The following is a 19,544-nucleotide window of genomic DNA, read 5'->3' on the forward strand; positions in this document are numbered from 1 at the left end:
TGCGACCACCTCTAGCTACAGGGGCGTGTGAGAAAGACTTGGTTGGCATAGACACATCATGGTCTCTTCTCTGGGGCTAGGCACAGGGTTTCTGTGTCGTAAGGGGAGGGAGAGGGACTGGAAGGCTGTTGGGCGGTGCTTGCCTGTGTCTGCCTTGTTATCTGAGACTCTGTTTGGCTCCCCCCTGCTGCATTCTTCTCACCTCCAGTCTGTCTGCAGGCCCCATGGCTGCTTTCTCCCTGCCCTCAAGTTCCCTTGTGTTGCCCTGACTGTCTGTGTTGCTCTCTCCCCTCTTTTCTCTCTCATGTTTTCCTCATCACCCCTTCTTACTGCTAGCAATCCAGTTTTTTCTCTAAACATTTAACAATTTAATTTTTTTTTTTAATTTTTTTTTCAACGTTTATTTATTTTTGGGACAGAGAGAGACAGAGCATGAATGGGGGAGGGGCAGAGAGAGAGGGAGACACAGAATCGGAAATAGGCTCCAGGCTCTGAGCCATCAGCCCAGAGCCTGACGCAGGGCTCGAACTCCCAGACCGCGAGATCGTGACCTGGCTGAAGTCGGACGCTCACCCGACTGCGCCACCCAGGCGCCCCAACAATTTAATTTTTAATATTAGACTGTAAATTGATATTTTTCTCGATGTACACTTCTGTGATTTTTAAACACACGTACATATTCCCATAGTCACTATAATTGGGATACGTAACAATGCTATCATCCCAAAAAACTCTCGTGTTATTCCTTTATAGCCAACCCTTCCCCCATCTGTAACTCCTGGCAACCACTGATTTATTCACCATCCTTACATTTTTGTCTTTTTGAGAATGTCACGTTAAAAAAAAAAAAATCTAGAATGTAACCTTTTGAGACTGGCTTCTTTCACTCACATAGTAATACCTTTGAAATTCATTCAAGTGTAGATGAATTGTTTATTTCTTTTTATTGCAAGTAGTATTCCATATTGTGGCTATACCAAGTAGAAACACTGGTTTGTTTATTTACTTGTTGGAGGACACCTGGGTTGTTTCCAGTTTTTGCCTATTATGGGTAAAGCCGTCACCAACTTTCCTGTATAGGATCCCCCCCCCCCCCCCCCCCGCCAATTTTTAGCAATTGTGGTAAAATACATGTAACATCTATCACGTTAGCTATTTTTAAGCATACGGTGCAGTGGTAGTAAATGCTGTCATATTGTTGAGCCGCCATCTCCAGAACTCTCTCATCTTGTAGGAGCTGCAGCTGTACCCATTAACCAGGAACTTCCCATTTCCCTTTCCCCTGTCCTTCGGCAGCCACCATTCTCCTTTCTAGGATTTTGACTACTCTGAGTGTCTCATATGGGTGGAATCATACAGTTCTTGTCTTTCTGCCATGGGCTGTGTATAGGTTTTTGTGTCAACATAAGCCTTCGCTTCTCCAGGATAAGTGTCCAGTGCAGTTGCCGAATTTTGTGATAGTCGCGTGTTTAGTTTCTTAAGAAACCACTAACCTTTTCCAGAGTGGCTGTACCATTTTATATTCCCACCAGCAATGTTGTGGATCCAGCTGTGTGCAGAGTTTGAATTAAATTTCTGGAGAGGGGACTCTGCTGACTGTGGAGTTAGATATTTACCCTTAGAGGAGTCATCATTGGCTGATTTGGAAAATAGTAACTACCACTCTTGTATTCATTCGTGTGGATTGGGGCAGATGTGTGGAGAGATCGAGCTCTCACAAAACTAGGGCTGGGTGAAAGACCCTGTAGGCGTCCCCTGCGGTAGTGGTTTCCAAATCTGTGTGCATACCAGAATTCCTCAGAGGATTTCTTAATAATACACATTCATGGGTTTCATACAGACCTACCGAATTGGAATCTGTATTTTTAACGAGGGCTCAAGGGAGTTTTAAGCATTCTGCCCACATCAGTTGGGAATTGTGTTTTCAGATCTATGGTATTTCCAAAATGTGAAAGTTTTAGAAGCATGTCTTGTACTATGTAACAAATGAAAAATTTCCTGAGCTCTTATCTTTTCCGCTTATCTCTTTCCTTGACCCCATATTTATATTTTTGTCCCCTCTTCATACTTAATTCTGTTACTAATTTTCTCTCCCCCATCTAGTTTTCTCTCTGGGTTGTCTCTCTGCCCCTCTCCCCCTCCCTTCTCTCCTTCTCCCACTTTTCCTTTTTCATGTGTCTCCTGACAAGTTACCAATTGCTCTTTTGGTCCTGCAATTATAACTTTCTTTCTAGGTTCCCTCTTCTCCAGGCTTGTAGAGTGTTTACTGTTTAGCACCCAGGGCTTATACCAAGTTACATGTATCCTGTAGGGGCAGATAGAGCTGGGTCTCTCACAGATCATCCTTACCTTTTAATGGCAGGAGTAGAAAACATCTACCAGGGTTTGGTGGAGGAAACTTTACATTTTATATTGAAGTAATTAAGGGTTATTCTTAACTAGTCTTTTTTTCTTCTCCCAGGGAAGAAGAAGAACGTTTGAGAAATAAAATTCGAGCTGATCACGAGAAGGCCCTGGAAGAAGCAAAAGAAAAATTAAAAAAGTCGAGAGAGGAAATCCGAGCAGAAATTCAGACAGAGAAAAATAAGGTAGTCCAAGAAATGAAGACAAAAGAGAAGAAGCCACTGCCACCAGTCCCTATACCAAATCTAATAGGAATAGATGGTGGAGACCCAGAAGATAATGACATAAGAAAGAAAAGGGAAAAAATTAAAGAGGTAATAAGCCGAGATTTATGATATGGAATGGTTATGGCGTTTGACTGGATTTTAATATATATGAACATTTGTATCATCTACGGTGTCATACTTTTTCTTGTTTGTTTTTGGGTCATGGTCGTGGTTCAGATTCCAAGTTGGCAGTAAAGGCTAGAACTCACTCTTTCTTAATATGGATTGTAATATTATTGGACACTTAAAATTTTGATATAATGTTTGGATTGTTACACCATTCTGTATTGAGAGATCTTTTGATAGTCAGCATTTTATAAATAATGTAGACTAGATCTGTAAATAATTTATCATTGAATAGGAAATTTCTTAAGGGTTTACTTACAAGGGACTCTGCTAGATACTATGCAAATCTCCTCATAAACATGCTCCTGAAAAGTTAACATTACATCTGCCATCTTTTAAGGAATGGGTCATGAAACCCCTCAACCACACTGCAGATTCCTTCCAAACAGTCTCAATGGATTGAGGAATGGGAAGCGGTTGACCTCAGAATTCTTTAAATTGTTTAATCTCAGAAGTCTTTCAATTTGTTATTCTAGGAGTTACTTGGAGATAAAGACAATAACAGAGAGGGGGAAGTCTGGTGAAGATTACAGTTAAATTTTGTTAATTAGAACTGCTAATTCTTGGTAGAGTTTGCAGTTGCAGTGCCTGTGAAAAAAAGATTTTGTCAGGTTGTAACAGCATCAACAATATTTCAAAGGGATTGTTTATCATAAAATAAGACAATAAGTTTAGTTCAAATAGTCAGATATGTATTCAAATATATTCTAATAATGAACATGGAAGATTTAGTAGATTCTTTAAGCTTGACCTTATGAATTAGTGTAAGAACTGGACCTTGATGGAATTGTGAAATAGAACTGTACTCTGGATCCTGGAGTCTGTTTTATGCACTGGCTGCTAAAGGATTTAGACTGTATGGGGGAAACGTTGACAAACGTTTTTGTTGTTGTTTGTTTTTTGAGATGCCTGACTTTTTTTTTTTTAGATGTCATTAGAATTTATTGAAATATTTTCTTATGTATGTAATAATTCAAATAACAGTGTGTGTTTAGAAGACTCCCAAGACCACCTACAGCCTCAGTGATTGCTAGAAGTACTCCCAGAACTCAGCAAAGCTGTTATATTCATGATTTTGGTTTATTACAGCAGTAGGCAACAGATTAAAATTAGTAATAGAAAAAGCTTATAGGACAGAGTCCAGGAGACATCAGATGCAAGTTACTAGTTGTCCTTTTCCGGTGGACACCACTTAATTCTTCCAGCAGTGTTGTGTGATGCTGTGTATGAAATATCACCAACAAGGGAAGTTCACCTGAGCCTTGGTGTCCAGGGTTTTTGTTTGAGATTCATTCTTTAGGCGTGGCTGAACTTAGTTCTCCCAAGTCCTCCAAAGATCAGGCTGATACCATGTGGCCCAAGGCTGCCACCATAAATCACATTGTGAACATGAACTGACATGGCCCAAAGCTTCATTTAAATGAAGATATTCTTGACAGACAGGATAATAAAATTTTAGCAGTTATTTTCCAGGAGTCTGGCACAGGACATATCTTTCTTTAGGATGTATAGGGTTTGGACAACTCAGACCTGGTGAGTTAACCCTTTAGAGCACACCACATTATCCGGTATTTTTACAAGCCATTGCCTGTATAGGCTCCTATTAAACATTATCGATACTGGCTTAACACACAGAGAAAGTTGAAATTTAAGCTGGTGGTGAAAGAAGCTAACAAGGGGCAAGGTGATACGAATGGCAGGATACCTGAGCATTTCAAGAATTAGAGACATTGTTTACCTCTGAAGGCAGGGGTATAATGAAATTGGAAAGGGATTATTTGAAAATTTTAAGAGGTGCTCTTAACTCCTAGATCCTCAGTTCTCTAATTTTGGCATCCTAGCTGCTGCCCTCCCTTCCCCAACAGAACACTAAAGTTTACCTTTTGGAGGGATGAATTAGGGAAGATCTGGATTTGGGGAACACCAGGTATGGCTGAGGGAAAACAAAAAAAGTGGCTAAGGTGGAGGGAATTAAGTGAAAAATGTTCTGAATATGTTAAGACTGCTTTCTTGTGAGCTCTCAGAATTCTGACAGCCAGGTGTGTATTCAATAAGCAGGAGAGTGGATGACTTCTCTTTGAAGAGACTGGCCCAAGACAAAAGAGTCTTCTACACTGTTCCTCAGTGAAACACCACTGGGTGTCACCTGTGCTCCCTAACTAAGATGAGGCTCAGTTCAAGTCCTGCTTGTTTACTGATAGCCTTTAATTATCATTTGTTTCCCTCTTAAGTGAAGAACAAAGATCACCAGGCATTTCAGGAAAGTTTCTCACATTAGAGAATAAAACAGATGGAAGAAAGGAATTCAGAGAATACAGAAACAATACAGGGGGGAGAAAAAAACAAAAGCATTAACATCATTGGAGTGACAAAAAATGGAACTCATAAAGTGAGAAAAATAAGTTCTGAAAAGGAACATTTATAGCATACGAAGGAGCTTTTTGGAAATAAAAAGTGTGAAAGAATTTTAAAATTCAGTAGAAGAGTTGGAAGATACAATTGAGCAAATCTATCAGTAGAACAAAGAGATTGAGAAAACAAGAAAATAAGATCAGTCAAGAACATCTAACAGGTGATTAGATAGAGGAAAAAGGAGGAGAAGAAATCAAAGAAACAATTTAAGAAAAAATTGGCTGAAACTAAAGAATGTGAGTTTACAGATTGAGAGGACCTGTCAGGCATAGAACAACAGTGAGCAACAAACAAACAAACAAACAAAAAAACAAAAAGAGAGACTTCTACTGAAATTTTAGAAAAATAGGCATTCAAAAACAGATTCTAGGGGCACTTGGGTGGCTCAGTCAGTTAAGTGTCCAACTCTTGATTTTGGCTCAGATCATGATCTCACAGTTGTGAGATCAAGCCTGTGTTGGGCTCTGTGCTGGACATAGAGTCTGCTTAAGATTGTCTCTCTCTCTTTCTCTCTCTCTCTTTCTTTCTCTCTCTCTCCATCTCCCTCCATCCCTCCCTCTCCCCCCTTCCCCTCTCCCTGTCTCTTTCTACCCGTACCCCCTACACACATGCACACTCCTTCTCAAAAAAAAAAAAATAATAATAATAGTGATCCTAAAAGTTTAGGGAGAAAAAAAGGCTCCACTCAAAAGATGGGATTGTACATAATGGCACCTGAGATTCCTCAGTCACAATTTTGGAAACTGGAAGAGAGTGGAGCAATGGCTTAGAAAGAATGATCTATTTAGCCAATTTATGAATCAAATCTGAGAGTAAATTTAGTCATTTTCTCAGATTGCTATCGGAAAATATGCTTCAGCACAAAAATAGGAAGAGAAGGGCTTTTGGCAATAGGGGATCTGTCACTAGAGAGAGAAAGGAAGGGCGCTCTCCGGATGGTGAATAAGGGACTCAGCAGGGTGACTGCTGTGCTTTGGGCAGAGCTTAGAGCTGGAGGGTGGAGAGCTTCAGGAAGGATTGGTACATCAGAGAATAAAACGGAACTGATAGTCTTATCTGGTGTGTTTGATTATACTGAGACAAGTTTTGAAGCTCAAGTATAATTTGGAAGTAAATTCAGAATCGATACATTAAAAACCTAAGCAAACAAAGAACTCAAACCCTCAGACAAGTAGGTAACAGCAGGAAAAACAAAAGTTGAATAAAATAGAGTGATAATTATAAGAAAAGCATGTTGTTATTTAAATTGGGAGGATGTGGGCGGGAGAAATCTATGTGGGGAAGTTTACGTGGAGATAGTAGTGGCATAAGAAAGCTAAATTACCGTAACTATAGGAGAGTACAGTAAATATCTAAATGCTGAAATAGCACTGTAGACTATATTTCAGAATATAGTCTTAGATAGAAAAAAACAGGTGAAAGAGTTAATTGCCCCAGGAGAGTGGGAATTATGAGTGGGGAAGATATGGCAGACTATTAGATTTCTTTTAAGAATCAGCTTTATTGAGGCGTAATGTGTATACAATTAAATGTACCTGTTTTAAGAGTACTGCTTGTTAAAAATATAAAAGAGTACTGCTTGGTTATGGGTTTTGACAGATGTATACACCTGTATAACAGCGACTATTATCAAGATGTGAATACGTTTACAGTCTCAAAATGGCTTTCTTGTGCCCTTCTCTGGTCAGTCTACTCTTTGGTCCCAGGCAACCACCGATCTGTTTCTAGTCATTGCAGATTAGACTGGTCTTTTCTAGAGTTTCAGTGAAGTGGAATCATAAAGTATGTGATATTTTGTTTCTGCACTTTTGCTCAGCATGATTTTTTTGAGATTCATCTATGTAGATTGCACATGAAGGTAATTTTTATCTTAACAGTATTCTGTTATATGCAGGTACCGTAGTTTGTTTTATTTATTCACCTGTTGAATGGTTGTTCAACATCTGATCCAGTTTTTGGCTATTAGGAATAAAGTTGGCAATGAGCACTTTTGTGTCAGTATTTGTGTGGGTACATGTTTAAGTTTTAGTTTTGACATTCCACTCTGTGATCTGTTGCCAGTTAATTTTTTATTGTCTGAAGTAAGGGTACACTTCAGTTTTTGCCTGTAGGGCTTTCTAGCTGTTCAGCATCATTTGTTGAAATGATCCTTTTCCTATTGAATTACCTTGGCACTTTATTTTATTTTTTTTTTCAATATATGAAGTTTATTGTCAAATTGGTTTCCATACAACACCCAGTGCTCATCCCAGAAGGTGCCCTCCTCAATACCCATCACCCACCCTCCCCTCCCTCCCACCCTCCATCAACCCTCAGTTTGTTCTCAGTTTTTAAGAGTCTCTTATGCTTTGGCTCTCTCCCACTCTAACCTCTTTTTTTTTTTTTTCCTTCCCCCCCTCCCCCATGGGTTTCCGTTAAGTTTCTCAGGATCCACATAAGAGTGAAAACGTATGGTATCTATCTTTCTCTGTATGGCTTATTTCACTTAGCATCACACTCTCCAGTTCCATCCACGTTGCTACAAAGGGCCATATTTCGTTCTTTCTCATTGCCATATAGAACTCCATTGTGTATATAAACCACAATTTCTTTATCCATTCATCAGTTGATGGACAGGCTCTTTCCATAATTTGGCTATTATTGAGAGTGCTGCTATGAACATTGGGGTACAAGTGCCCCTATGCATCAGTACTCCTGTATCCCTTGGGTAAATTCCTAGCAGTGCTATTCCTGGGTCATAGGGTAGGTCTATTTTTAATTTTCTGAGGAACCTCCACACTGTTTTCCAGAGTGGCTGCACCAGTTTGCATTCCCACCACCAGTGCAAGAGGGTTCCCATTTCTCCACATCCTCTCCAGCATCTATAGTCTCCTGATTTGTTCATTTTGGTCACTCTGACTGGCGTGAGGTGATATCTGAGTGTGGTTTTGATTTGTATTTCCCTGATAAGGAGCAACGTTGAGCATCTTTTCATGCTTGGCACTTTGTTTAAAATCAAATGACAGATTCAGTAGATGTTGAGGCTCTTTCTGGATTCCTACCTGTTCCATTAATCTGTATACTTATCCTTAATGCCAGTAGGACACTGTATTAAAGACTTTAACTTAATAGTAAGCTTTGAAATCAGGTTAAATCCTCAAACTGTGTTCTTTTTAAAAATTGTTTTCGTGTTTCTGGGTCCTTTGCCTTTCTAGAATTCACTTTTTTTACGTAAAATAAAAGGTTGCTGGGTTTTGATTGGGATTTTACTGAATTTGTAGATGAATTGAGAAGAATTGTTATCTTAACAGTATTCAGTGTTCCATGAGCATGTTACATGTTTCCACTTATTTAGGTTTTCTTTAATTTGTCAGTGTTTATAGTTCTTCATATATAATTTCTTGCACATATTATGTTTATTCCTAAATATTTCATGTTTTTTGATGCTATTATAAATGGACTTGTTTTTTAATTTCCATTTCTGGTGTTTATTACTAGCATATAGAAATATATTTGACTTTAGTTTTCTTTTTTTTTTTTTTTAATTTTTCTTTTTTCAACGTTTATTTATTTTTTGGGACAGAGAGAGACAGAGCATGAACGGGGGAGAGGCAGAGAGAGAGGGAGACACAGAATCGGAAACAGGCTCCAGGCTCTGAGCCATCAGCCCAGAGCCTGACGCGGGGCTCGAACTCACGGACTGCGAGATCGTGACCTGGCTGAAGTTGGACGCTTAACTGACTGTGCCACCCAGGCGCCCCTTGACTTTAGTTTTCTGAACTTGTATCCCTGTTAATTTTATTGAAGTCATTATAGTTCTAGTGGGTTATTATTATTATTTTTTAGATTGCTTAGGATTCTCCTTATACATAGTAATGTCCTCTGTGAATAGAGGTGCTTTTCCTTTATACTTTTTGATTGTTATGCCTTTTATTTCTTGTTATACTGGCTAGGACTTCCAGTACATTATTGAAAATAAATGTGGAGAATGGACATACTTGATTTGTTATCAACTTGAAGGGTTAAGAATTTAGTCTTAAGTATGATGTCAGCTGTAGGTTTTTTGAAGATCCCCTTTATTAGATGGCGGGCATTTCCTTATAGTTTATTGAGAGTTTTTATCATGGATGGCTGTTGAATCTTGTCAAGTGCTTCGTCTGCCTCTATGAAAATGATCGTATGATGTTTTTCCTTTTATTCTAGTAACGTGGATTCTGTTGATTGGCTTTTGAATGTTAAATTAGTCTAGGTTAAAACTAGGTTTTACTGTACTTGGTCATTATGTAGTATCCTCTCTAGATTGCTAATTTTGGTTAAAGAATTTTGCATCTGTTTTTGAGATACACTGGTTTTCAGTTTTGTTGTAATATCTTTGTCTGGTTTTGGTGTGTGAATAATGCAAGCTGTAAAAAAGCAAGTTGAGGAATATTTGAATGACTGATATACTGTTAAATGAATAGATTTTTTATATACCACAGTCCACTATTAAATAATTCACCTGTTGTATAATTAACAAACTAGTTGATAGTTCAAACTAGTTGATATAAAAAAAAATATTTACTAGCTAAGTGGCTGTAAACTAGGGCTTCGAGCTTGGCTAAATCCAAGTCTGTAGGTGTTATTGTCAATAATATTCATTTTATCCTTTCGTTTAGTATCTCCACGTTGGGAGAGTGTTAGCCCCCATCAGCCCAAGATAATGTGTTACACAGACCTTGAGATTGCAAAATGAGAGAGTCCCTTTATCTCCTAGTGTCTATAACAATATGCATAGAAGGACTTGATTGCCACTACTTGAATCACAGTTACCTAGTCACTGTGATTAGGTCAGGGTTGGCAAACTACAACCCACAGGCCAAATTCTGCCTGCTGTCTATTTTTTTAAAATAAAATTTAGTTGGAGAAGGTATATCCATTTGTTTATGTATTGTCTAACGCTACTTTTGTGCTATGGTAGCTGCGTTAAGTAATTGCTAGAGACGGTATGGACTGCAAAGCCTGAAGTATTTATTTTAAAGAAGGATTTTGCTGATCTTCAGCCTAAGGGTAAGGAGTTCTCTAGTAATTGGTTGTGGAATCAGAGCCCCTTGATTGACAGTGCCGTCGTGATCACAGGGAGGGAAGGGGAGCTATTCCCCAAAGAATTGGCAGTTCCTCAAAGGAAAGAGTGCTGAACAGACACCTTCTTCCCCAATAAAAAGAACTTGTCTTTTATACCCAAGTTTTTCTTCTCTTGTGTAGACTGAGGTTAAACATGATGATGTGGGTTATTACGCTAGTAAAAAAATGTTAATAGAATAATACTCTGATATAGGAGGTAACAGGAAGAATGGGTAAGGCTGCAGTGATAGATGATATAGATCGATGAAATAACGGTCTGTGAGTGATGTTAATTGATGGATTATAATTTTTCTTTTCTCAGATGATGAAACATGCCTGGGATAATTATAGGATATATGGATGGGGACATAATGAACTCAGACCCATTGCAAGGAAAGGACACTCCACTAATATCTTTGGTAAGTTTACCTCTTCTAACTACTGTATCCATCCTTAAAACGGAATCTAAGTTCTTAAGTACTTTCTAAAACCTGAACATTTCTATTATAATTTGAAGCAACATGTATTTTTTTTTTTTGCAAGCTTCAGTCAAGATTTCATGCTAGTTGCTTTAGAATATACAGATAATGTGGTAGATTTTCTACCTCTACAGATGTTGTAGTCATTTATCAGTGTTTTGAAGCTTTTTCTGCACTTTTTTCTTTAATGTCAGGGAAGTTAGGTACCTATTTGTAATTCTCTTTCTTCAGCACAGTTCTGATACCCCCCGCATTATGAGGGGGAAGAGACGTGAAAGAAAGCAGTAGTGCTCTGTATATATAAAAAAGTCACATGCCCAAGGTGATTTGGTTGGTAAGGTGAGTGGGTGATATTGTACACTCACAATTCCAAGGGAAAGATTCATTTGTTTGTGGATGGAGGTCTGGGGAAGAGCTGTGTTCAGCCTGAGTTCACTCTAACTTTCTAGGTCTCTTGAGCTCACTTCTACTTGTTAAACGTCTCCATTTCAAAAAGTACTTAACAACTTTTACTTAACCTAAGGATAAGTCTTGAGAATCATCAAGCTGTTATTTATTATAGTCTTCACCTCTTTCCCGCATTCTCAATTTTTCTTGATGTAATGGGTATCTTTTAAGTAATAATAGGTGAAGTTAAGAAAATATTGAAGTAGGGAGGCACATGGACTAGTTATTTGCAGGGTAGTTATCTTTGCTAATTGTAATGTGCCACCACAGTAACCTAAATCACAGCATTTTTCCTCGTGACATTTGAAAGAGTTTTTCTAATGCTATGATTTCTCTTGTAATTTGTTGCTTGCTTATTTTCTGTAAAACATAAAATGTCTGAAAAGATCATTTCTCTTGGGTTTCAGAGGTGTTGGAATCGAGGAATAATGGAAAAAATTTTTCTTTAGGTCATCAAAGACACCAGAAATATCTTAATACAGTTAACTTAGAATCTGTCACCTAATGAAATAAAGCATATTTCCTTAGCAAAGGTTACAAATGGAAAAGTTCCCATTGTTTTGTGGATGCCACAGTGTGAGACATTAGTGCAGGAAAAGACATTTTATGTTTAATGGTTAATTAAAATTAGATCCTCTTTTCAAGTAAATATTTTTTTCAGTATTAAACTCTTTGGTAAACAGTCCTTCTAAAGGATTAGAGTAATAAATGTGTAAAATAAAAGTTGCATGTTAATTTTCTACTTCTTTTTTAAACCGTATTTCTCAGAACATATACTGTATTAACATTTATCAGATGGATACGGGTCCTAGGCAAAATAGTTGGTAAGTTTATTAATTTTGAGAGAGAGAGACAGAGCAACCAGGGGAGAGGTGGAGAGAGAGAAAATCCCAAGCAGGCTCCTCGCTGACAGCGCTGTGCCTGACGCAGGGCTGGAACTCACAAACCCTGTGATCATGACCTAAGCTGAGACCAAGAATCTGATGCTTAACTGACTGAGCCACCCAGGTGCCCCTGTTTTGTTTTGTGTTGTTTCGTTTTACTTTAGGAGAAGTCTAACTGAGTGGTAATAGTTCTGAGTGTCTCATTTGATGTCCCAAATTCAGTATGTCTTTAAGAATCAGAATCTTAGAATTGAAAGAAACTTCAAAAGTCTAGCCTCTCTATTATGGTAGGAACATACAGGCGAGTATTGAACCTTTACTTACAGTATTTGAGATTACATGGAAAAGAACTTAAAAACGTGTTCTTTTCCATTTTACTAGCTTCAATTATTAAAAAATTCTTTTATGTGGTAACTGAAATAAGCATTCCTCTGACTTCTATCTGGTTAGTCCTTGGCATCATAGGATTCTTTATGTGCAGATAACAGAAAATCCATTTCAAAATGGCTTAAACTAAAGTAAATTTAATCAGCTCAATGAAGTCCTAGCATAGATGGGAGTCCAACTAAGCTTTTTATTTATGTCTTTTCTCCGTTTTCCTCTGTGTGTTGATATCTTCAGGCTGGCTTCTTAGCAGGACGGCTGCCTCAGTGTGAAGCTGTATATATACGTACTACCACATCTGTAGAGCAGAGAGCACTTGGTTTTCGTAGAAACTTTGTTGACTCATTGTTTTTTGTCTCACATTGGCTTTTGTGCCCATCCTCGAACCAAATGCTACTTCCAGAAGGATGGCATATATTCTTTTGGTGTTGCCCCGTGAAGGCAAACTCCTGGAGCTAGTGAGTGAGAAGAAAATGTTGCTGGATGTAAATTAGCACTGATACTAGTTATTCCAACAGTGATTAATGGAATGAATTCTTTTTACTTAGATATACTGAAGAATTAAGAGTTTTGTTAGGAATAGGTCTTCTCGCCCTTAAAGGGAAGAATTTTGATTTGGAAAAGAGTGTTAACTTTGCAGTGCTTTTTGAAGTGTGCCTTTATTTTCTCTATACGTGTCTGTGTCTGTGTATGTAGGTATGTTTATGTATAAATTCTTCTTGCTATTTCTAACTTAACTGGCTTATGACTTCTAATATTTTGTTGAGGATTTTTGTACTTATCTTTTGCATTTATATTGCTTTGTATTTTTCTTACATTATCTTTGCTTGTTTTGGTATCCAGGTAATGTCTCATAAAATGAATTTGGAAGTGTTCTCTGCTCTTTATTTTTCCGGAAGATATTGTTTAACATTGATTTTATTTTCTTCTTCAGTGTTGATAGTATTCACCAGTGAAGCCATCTGCATCTAGAGATCCCCCCCCCCCCCCCCGGGAGGTTTTTAAACTGAAAATTCAGTTTCTTTAACAGTAAGGACCAATCAGCTTATCTACAGTTGACTCTTGAACAACATGGGTTTGAACTGCATGGGTCTACTTTATATATAGGGTGTTTTTGGGGTTTTTTTTGGTTTTTTTTTTTGATAAATACAGTACAGTAGTGTGAATGCATTTTCTCTTATGATTTTATTAATAACTTTTTTCTATCATATTTTATTGTAAGAATGTAGTTTAATTATAAACTAAATTTAATTCTAAACATTGTCTATTAAGACAGTGTGTGTTAATCAACTATTATCAGTAGGCTTCTAGTAAACAGTAGTAGGCTATTAGTACTTAGGTTTTTGGGGAGTCAAGTTATATGAGTTTTTGACTGCATTGTGGTCAGCATCCTTAACCCTAGGCTTCTTCAAGGACCAACTGTATTTCTTCCAGGGTGAGTTTTGGTAGTTTATGGTTTTTGAGGAATTGGTCCATTTCATCTTAGTTATTGATTTTATGTGCATAGAGTGTTTGGAGTATTGCCTTGCTATCTTTTGGATGTCTGTGGCAGCTGTAGAGATAATCCCCTTTCATTCCTGATATTAGTAATTCATATTTTCTCTCTTTCTCTTTGTCCTGCTAGAAGCTTGGTTTCATTGATCTTTTTAAAAAATTTATCATGGTTCACTTTATTTTTTTATTCAAGTAATAACATAGAGTGTATACTAATTTCTAGTGTAGAATATAATGACTCAGCAATTCTGTACGTTAGTCAGTGCTCATCGTGGTAAGTGTACTCCTTAATCCTCTTTACCTCTTTCATCCATCCCCTGCCCACCTTCCCTCTGGCAACCACCAGTTTGTTCTCTGTGTGTTTTTTGTTTGTCTCTTTTATTTTGTTTTATTTCTTAAATTCCACATATGAGTGAAATCATATGGTATTTGTCTTCCTCAAGCTGACTTATTTCACTTAGTATTGTATCCTCTTGATCCATCCATGTTGTTGCAAATGGCAAGATTTCATTCTTTTTGATGGCTGAGTAATTTTCTGTTGTATTGCTTTTATCTTGGCTTTTATAAATAATGCTGCAATAAACATAGGAGTGCACATATCTTTTTAAATTTGTGTTTCCATTTTCTTTGGATAAATACCCAGTAGTGGAATTACTGGATCATATGATAATTCTATTTTTCATTTATTGAGGAACCTCCATACTGTTTTTCACAGTTGGTGCACCAGTCTGTATTCCCACTAATAGTACATGAGGGTTCCTTTTTCTTCACATCCTCGTCATCCCTTGTTATTTCTTATGTTTTTGGTTTTAGCCATTATGACAGGTGTGAGGTGCTATAACTCATTGTGGCTTTGATTTGCATTTTCCTGATGATGAGCAATGTTGAGCATCCTTTCATGTGTCTGCTGTCCATCTATATGTCTTCTTTGGAAAAATGTCTATTTGTTGATCTTTTTAATATTTTCTTTATGTTTTTCATTTCTTTGATTTCTGCTCTTTACCATTTTGTTTCTTTTGCAGTTTTGAGTTGATTTAGCTCTTGCTTTTCAAATTGCTCTAAGTGGAAGCCTGGAGTGTGGATTTGAGATCCTTTTCTCCAATGTAAGCATTTGGTGCTGTACATTTCCTGTAGGTGCTGCTTTAGTTGTATGCTAAAGATTTTGGTATGTTGTGTTTCACTTTCCATTTAATTCAATATGTTTTAAAATTTCTCTTGAGGAACCCTCTTGCCCTGTTGGTGAGAATGCAAGCTGATGCACCCGCTCTGGAGAATAGTATGGAGGTCCCTCAAAAAGTTACAAACAGAACTACCCTATGATTCAGCAGTTGCATTAGTATTAGCAGGTATTTGCCCCAAGGATACCAAAATACTAATTTGAAGGGATACAGGCGCCTCGATGTTTATAGCAGCATTATTTAAAATAACAAATTATGGAAAGAGCCTAAATGTCCACTGACTGGATGAATGGATAAGGAAGATGTGGTATATATATACAATGGAATGTTACTCAGTCATCAACAGAATGAGATTTTGCCATTTGCAGAGATGTGGATGGAGCTACAGAATATTTTGCTAAGTGAAATAAAGTCAGTCAGAGAAAGACAAATACCATATGATTTCACTCTTGTGTGGAATTTAAGAAACAGAACAAATGAACATGGGGGGAAGAAGAGGCAAACCAAGAAACAGATTCTTTTAACCATAGAGAGCAAACTGATGACTATCTGAGGGTTGGGGGTACAGGGATGGGTGAAATAGGTGATGGAGATTATGGAGGGCACTCGTTGTGATGAGCACTGGGTGTCCTGTGTAAGTATTGAATCACTAAATTCTACACCTGAAACTAATATCGCACTGTATGTTAGCTAACTGGAATTTTCAAACAAAAACTTAATTAATAAAAATAGAAGCTCATGGGAAAAGCCATGTATTTTTCAGCTTGGGGAAGAAAAGTTTCCCTTGAGTAAGTTGTTTAATTTTCAAATGTTCAGAGATTTTCCTTTTATCTTTCTGTCACTGAATTTTAGTTTAATTCCTTTATGGTCAGAGAACACTGTATTTCAGTTCTTTTAAATTGTTGAAGATTTACTTTATGATCCAAAATATAGTCTGTCTTAGTGAATGTTCCATTTGTGCTTGAAAAGAATATATACAAGTGTAGTCTGCTGTTATTGAGTAGAATGTTCTCTTGATGTTAGTTAGATGCCATTGGTTAATGGAGTTGTTCAGACTTCCTCTGTGCTTGCTAAATTTCTGTCTAGTAGTTCTATTACTCACTGAGAGAAGGGTGTTGAAGTCTTCAACTGTAATTTTGGATTTGTCTCCTAACCTCATTCAGTTTTGTCAGTTTTTGCTTCATACATTTCTTATATTCATATATTCTTGTTAAGTGTTTACACCTTTAGGATTGTTATATCTTCTTGGTAGTACCACAAAAGCCTTAATACCATAACCAGACACTGATATTACAAGCAAAGGAAACTGTAGACCTATGCCCCTCATGGATATAGACACAAAAATCTTTAACCATGTATTAGTAAATCTAATTCAGCAAATGTAAAATGAATAGTAACTAATGATTATTACATGGTCGGTTTAATATCTAGAAGTTAGTCGATGTAATTGAAAATATTAAGGGAATAAAAGAAGAACCATATGATCATTTCAGTAGATGCAGAGAAAGCATTTAACAACACTCAGGATCAATCCATTATAAAAACTCTTAGCAGACTTGGTTAGAAGGGAACTTCTTCAACCTGATTAAAGACATTAAAACACACACCCCAAGATGAAACAAATGGAAAAAATTTGCCACATGCCTCGTGTTGAAAGACTATATATTTTCCCCTAAGATTGTGAATTAGGCAAGGATGTCTGCTCTCTCACTTTGTGTAACTTTGTAGATGAGCTCCTAACCAGTACATTAAAGCAAGGAAAAGACAAAAGTATAAAGTTTGGAAATGAAGAAGTAATACTGTCTTTACTTGTAGTCAACGTGATTATTCATGCAGAAAGTCTTAAGAAATCTACTAAAAAACAACAATAAAGTCCTAGGTTGAATACAATTTAGTAAGGTCATAGGATACAAGTTTAATATACAAAATAAATTATATTAAAAAAATTTTTTTAAGTTTATTTATTTTGAGAGAGGGAATGTGCGAGTGGGGTAGGGGCAGAGAGAGAGAGGGTGAGAGAGAATCCCAAGCAGGCTCAGAGCCTGCTGTGGGGTTCAAACTCGTGAACTGCAAGATCATGACCTGAGCCAAAATCAAGATCTGGATGCTTAACCAGCTGAGACACCCAGGCGCCCCAATAGATTGTATTTCTGTATAGTGGTAAATAGTCAAAATGCAGTTTAAAAATAATGTCATTTGTAGTAGCATCAAAAAATATGAACTGCACGTAGGTGAATTTAACAAAATATGTGTAAAATTCACACACTTAAAACTGTGATTATTGAGAGAAGTTTGAAAGGACAGAGATGCCATGTTTATGAATTGGAATACTCAGTATTATTGAGGTGGCCCAATCAAAATGACTTTTTGTGTAAATTGATAGTCTGACTCTAAAAATCTGTATAAAAATGCAAAGCTTGGGCAATAGTAAGAATAGTTTTTTAAAAGGAAGAACAAAGTTGAAGGATTTATATTACCTTATTTTAAGATTTACTGTAAAGCTGCAGTAATGAAGGCAGTATGGTTTTAGTGTAAGGACAGACACAGAGATCAGTGGCAAAGAACAGAACTCGGAGTGCATGTACATTATACATGGTTAATTAATTTTCAGTAAAGTTGCTTAGGTAAGTCTGTGACTAAACAGGATAGTCTTTCCAATAAATCATGCTGGATCAGCTACATATTCATATAGAAAAATCACAAACCTTGATTCTTCATTGTACATAAAAATTAACTTGAAATGGATCATAGATCTAAGCATAAAAGCAAAAAGTATAAAACTTTCAGTAGAAAGCATTGGAGAAAATCTTTGTGACTTTGAGGTAAGAAAAGAGGTTTTAGAATACAAAAAGCATAAGCCACAAAAGGAGAAAAATGGATAAATTGGACTTCATAAAAATTTCTGCTCTCTGAAAGACATTAATAAAAAGGTAAGTAAGCCCCAAAACTTGGAGAATGTGTTTATGACACACACACAAACACACGTGGATGTATTTAGAATATATAAATAATTACATGCCAAAGAAAGTTTATGCATAGTCAGTAAGCACATTAGTTGTCAGAGAAATTAAAATTGAGACCACAACATAACATCCTATACATTCATATTAGAACGCGTAAAATTACAAAGACCAGCAATACCGAATACTGACAAGGAGGGTGGAACAGCTAGAACTCTCATCCATTGTTGCTGCGTGTATAAAGTGGTAGCTCTGGAGAGCTCTTGCACACTGTCCTGTAGAGTTCAACGTCAATTACCATACAGCTTGGCAATTTTACTCCCAAATATGTCCATGATGCTCACAAATGAGATCAGATAGTAGTTTTATTTTTCTTACTGAGATTTTTGCATCCGTGGTATGCAGAATCCATAAATTGAATTTAAACTCCCTTTTCCTTTGTTCTATGAAAGTTTATGTAGGAGTTGCTATCCTTAAAATTAGGGTAGAATCTATTCTATGGAACTTCCAGAGTGTGATACTTTTATAGTGGGTAGCTCTTTGAGAACTTCACAGTTTCCTCTGTTTGTTGGTCTGTTTTGCTTGTTTGGATTTTATGTTTATTTCATAAGTCAGAATTATATATAAAACATATATTTTTATATAGTATACATTACTATTTATATTAAACATAATGCATATATTCTTAGAAAATCATCAGTTTCACTCATTTTTTTTCAAATTTATTGGTACAATATAACTAAAGTGGCCTTTTTATACTTAATTTCTTCAGTATCTGTGTGTTGATGCAGTTTTTTTTTTAATGTTTATTTTTGAGAGAGAGAGAGAGAGCGCGCGAGCGCACAAGTGGGGGAGGAGCAGAGAAAGGGAGATACAGGATCTGAAGCAGGTTCCAGGCTCTGAGCTGTCAGCACAGATCCCGACGTGGGGCTCGAACTCATGAATCGTGCGATCATGACCTGAGCCGAAGTCATCCTAGGTGCCCAATCCAGTTTTATTTTGTACTTTTGTATTCCCTGACTACTTTTTAGAATTTGTTTAGTGATAGAGTCATTGTATAGTTTTTTTAATAAAACTATCTTTTGAGTTTTATATTTTTGACAGTTTTCTTTGTTTCTAATTTGTTAATTTTTGCCTTTTCTGATTCTTTTACTTTTTGCTCAAGTTTATCATTCTTTTTCTTCCTTAGAATGTTGTGAATTCAATTATTTTCATTTGTTCTTATTAAATACTATAAAATTTTCACGTTATGAGTTTTTCTAACAGCTTCATTAGTTGAATCCTATGTTCTCACAATAAAATTTATTAATGTTTTATATGTTTTACAATGTTGTGTTTCACTTCTTCTTTGACCCAAGGGTAGTTTTAGATTTTTAAAAACTTTTTCCAGTTGAAATCTTGAGTTGTCTAGGTAAATAATCCTAGGTAGTAA

The 19,544-nt window shown here is 36.7% G+C and overlaps 1 protein-coding gene across 1 annotated transcript in view; it reads left to right on the forward strand.

Moving 5' to 3' along the window:
- Positions 1-19,544, forward strand: part of MAN1A2 (mannosidase alpha class 1A member 2) — a 179,183-nt gene that overhangs the window by 35,939 nt on the left and 123,700 nt on the right. Inside the window, exons 2-3 of the mRNA XM_043575954.1 lie at positions 2,462-2,717; positions 10,609-10,705. Of these exons, the coding sequence (XP_043431889.1) occupies positions 2,462-2,717; positions 10,609-10,705 (353 nt within the window). The remainder of the gene's footprint in view (positions 1-2,461; positions 2,718-10,608; positions 10,706-19,544) is intronic.

The sequence above is a fragment of the Prionailurus bengalensis genome, chromosome C1, assembly GCF_016509475.1.
Source record: "Prionailurus bengalensis isolate Pbe53 chromosome C1, Fcat_Pben_1.1_paternal_pri, whole genome shotgun sequence".
Lineage (NCBI taxonomy): Eukaryota > Metazoa > Chordata > Mammalia > Carnivora > Felidae > Prionailurus > Prionailurus bengalensis.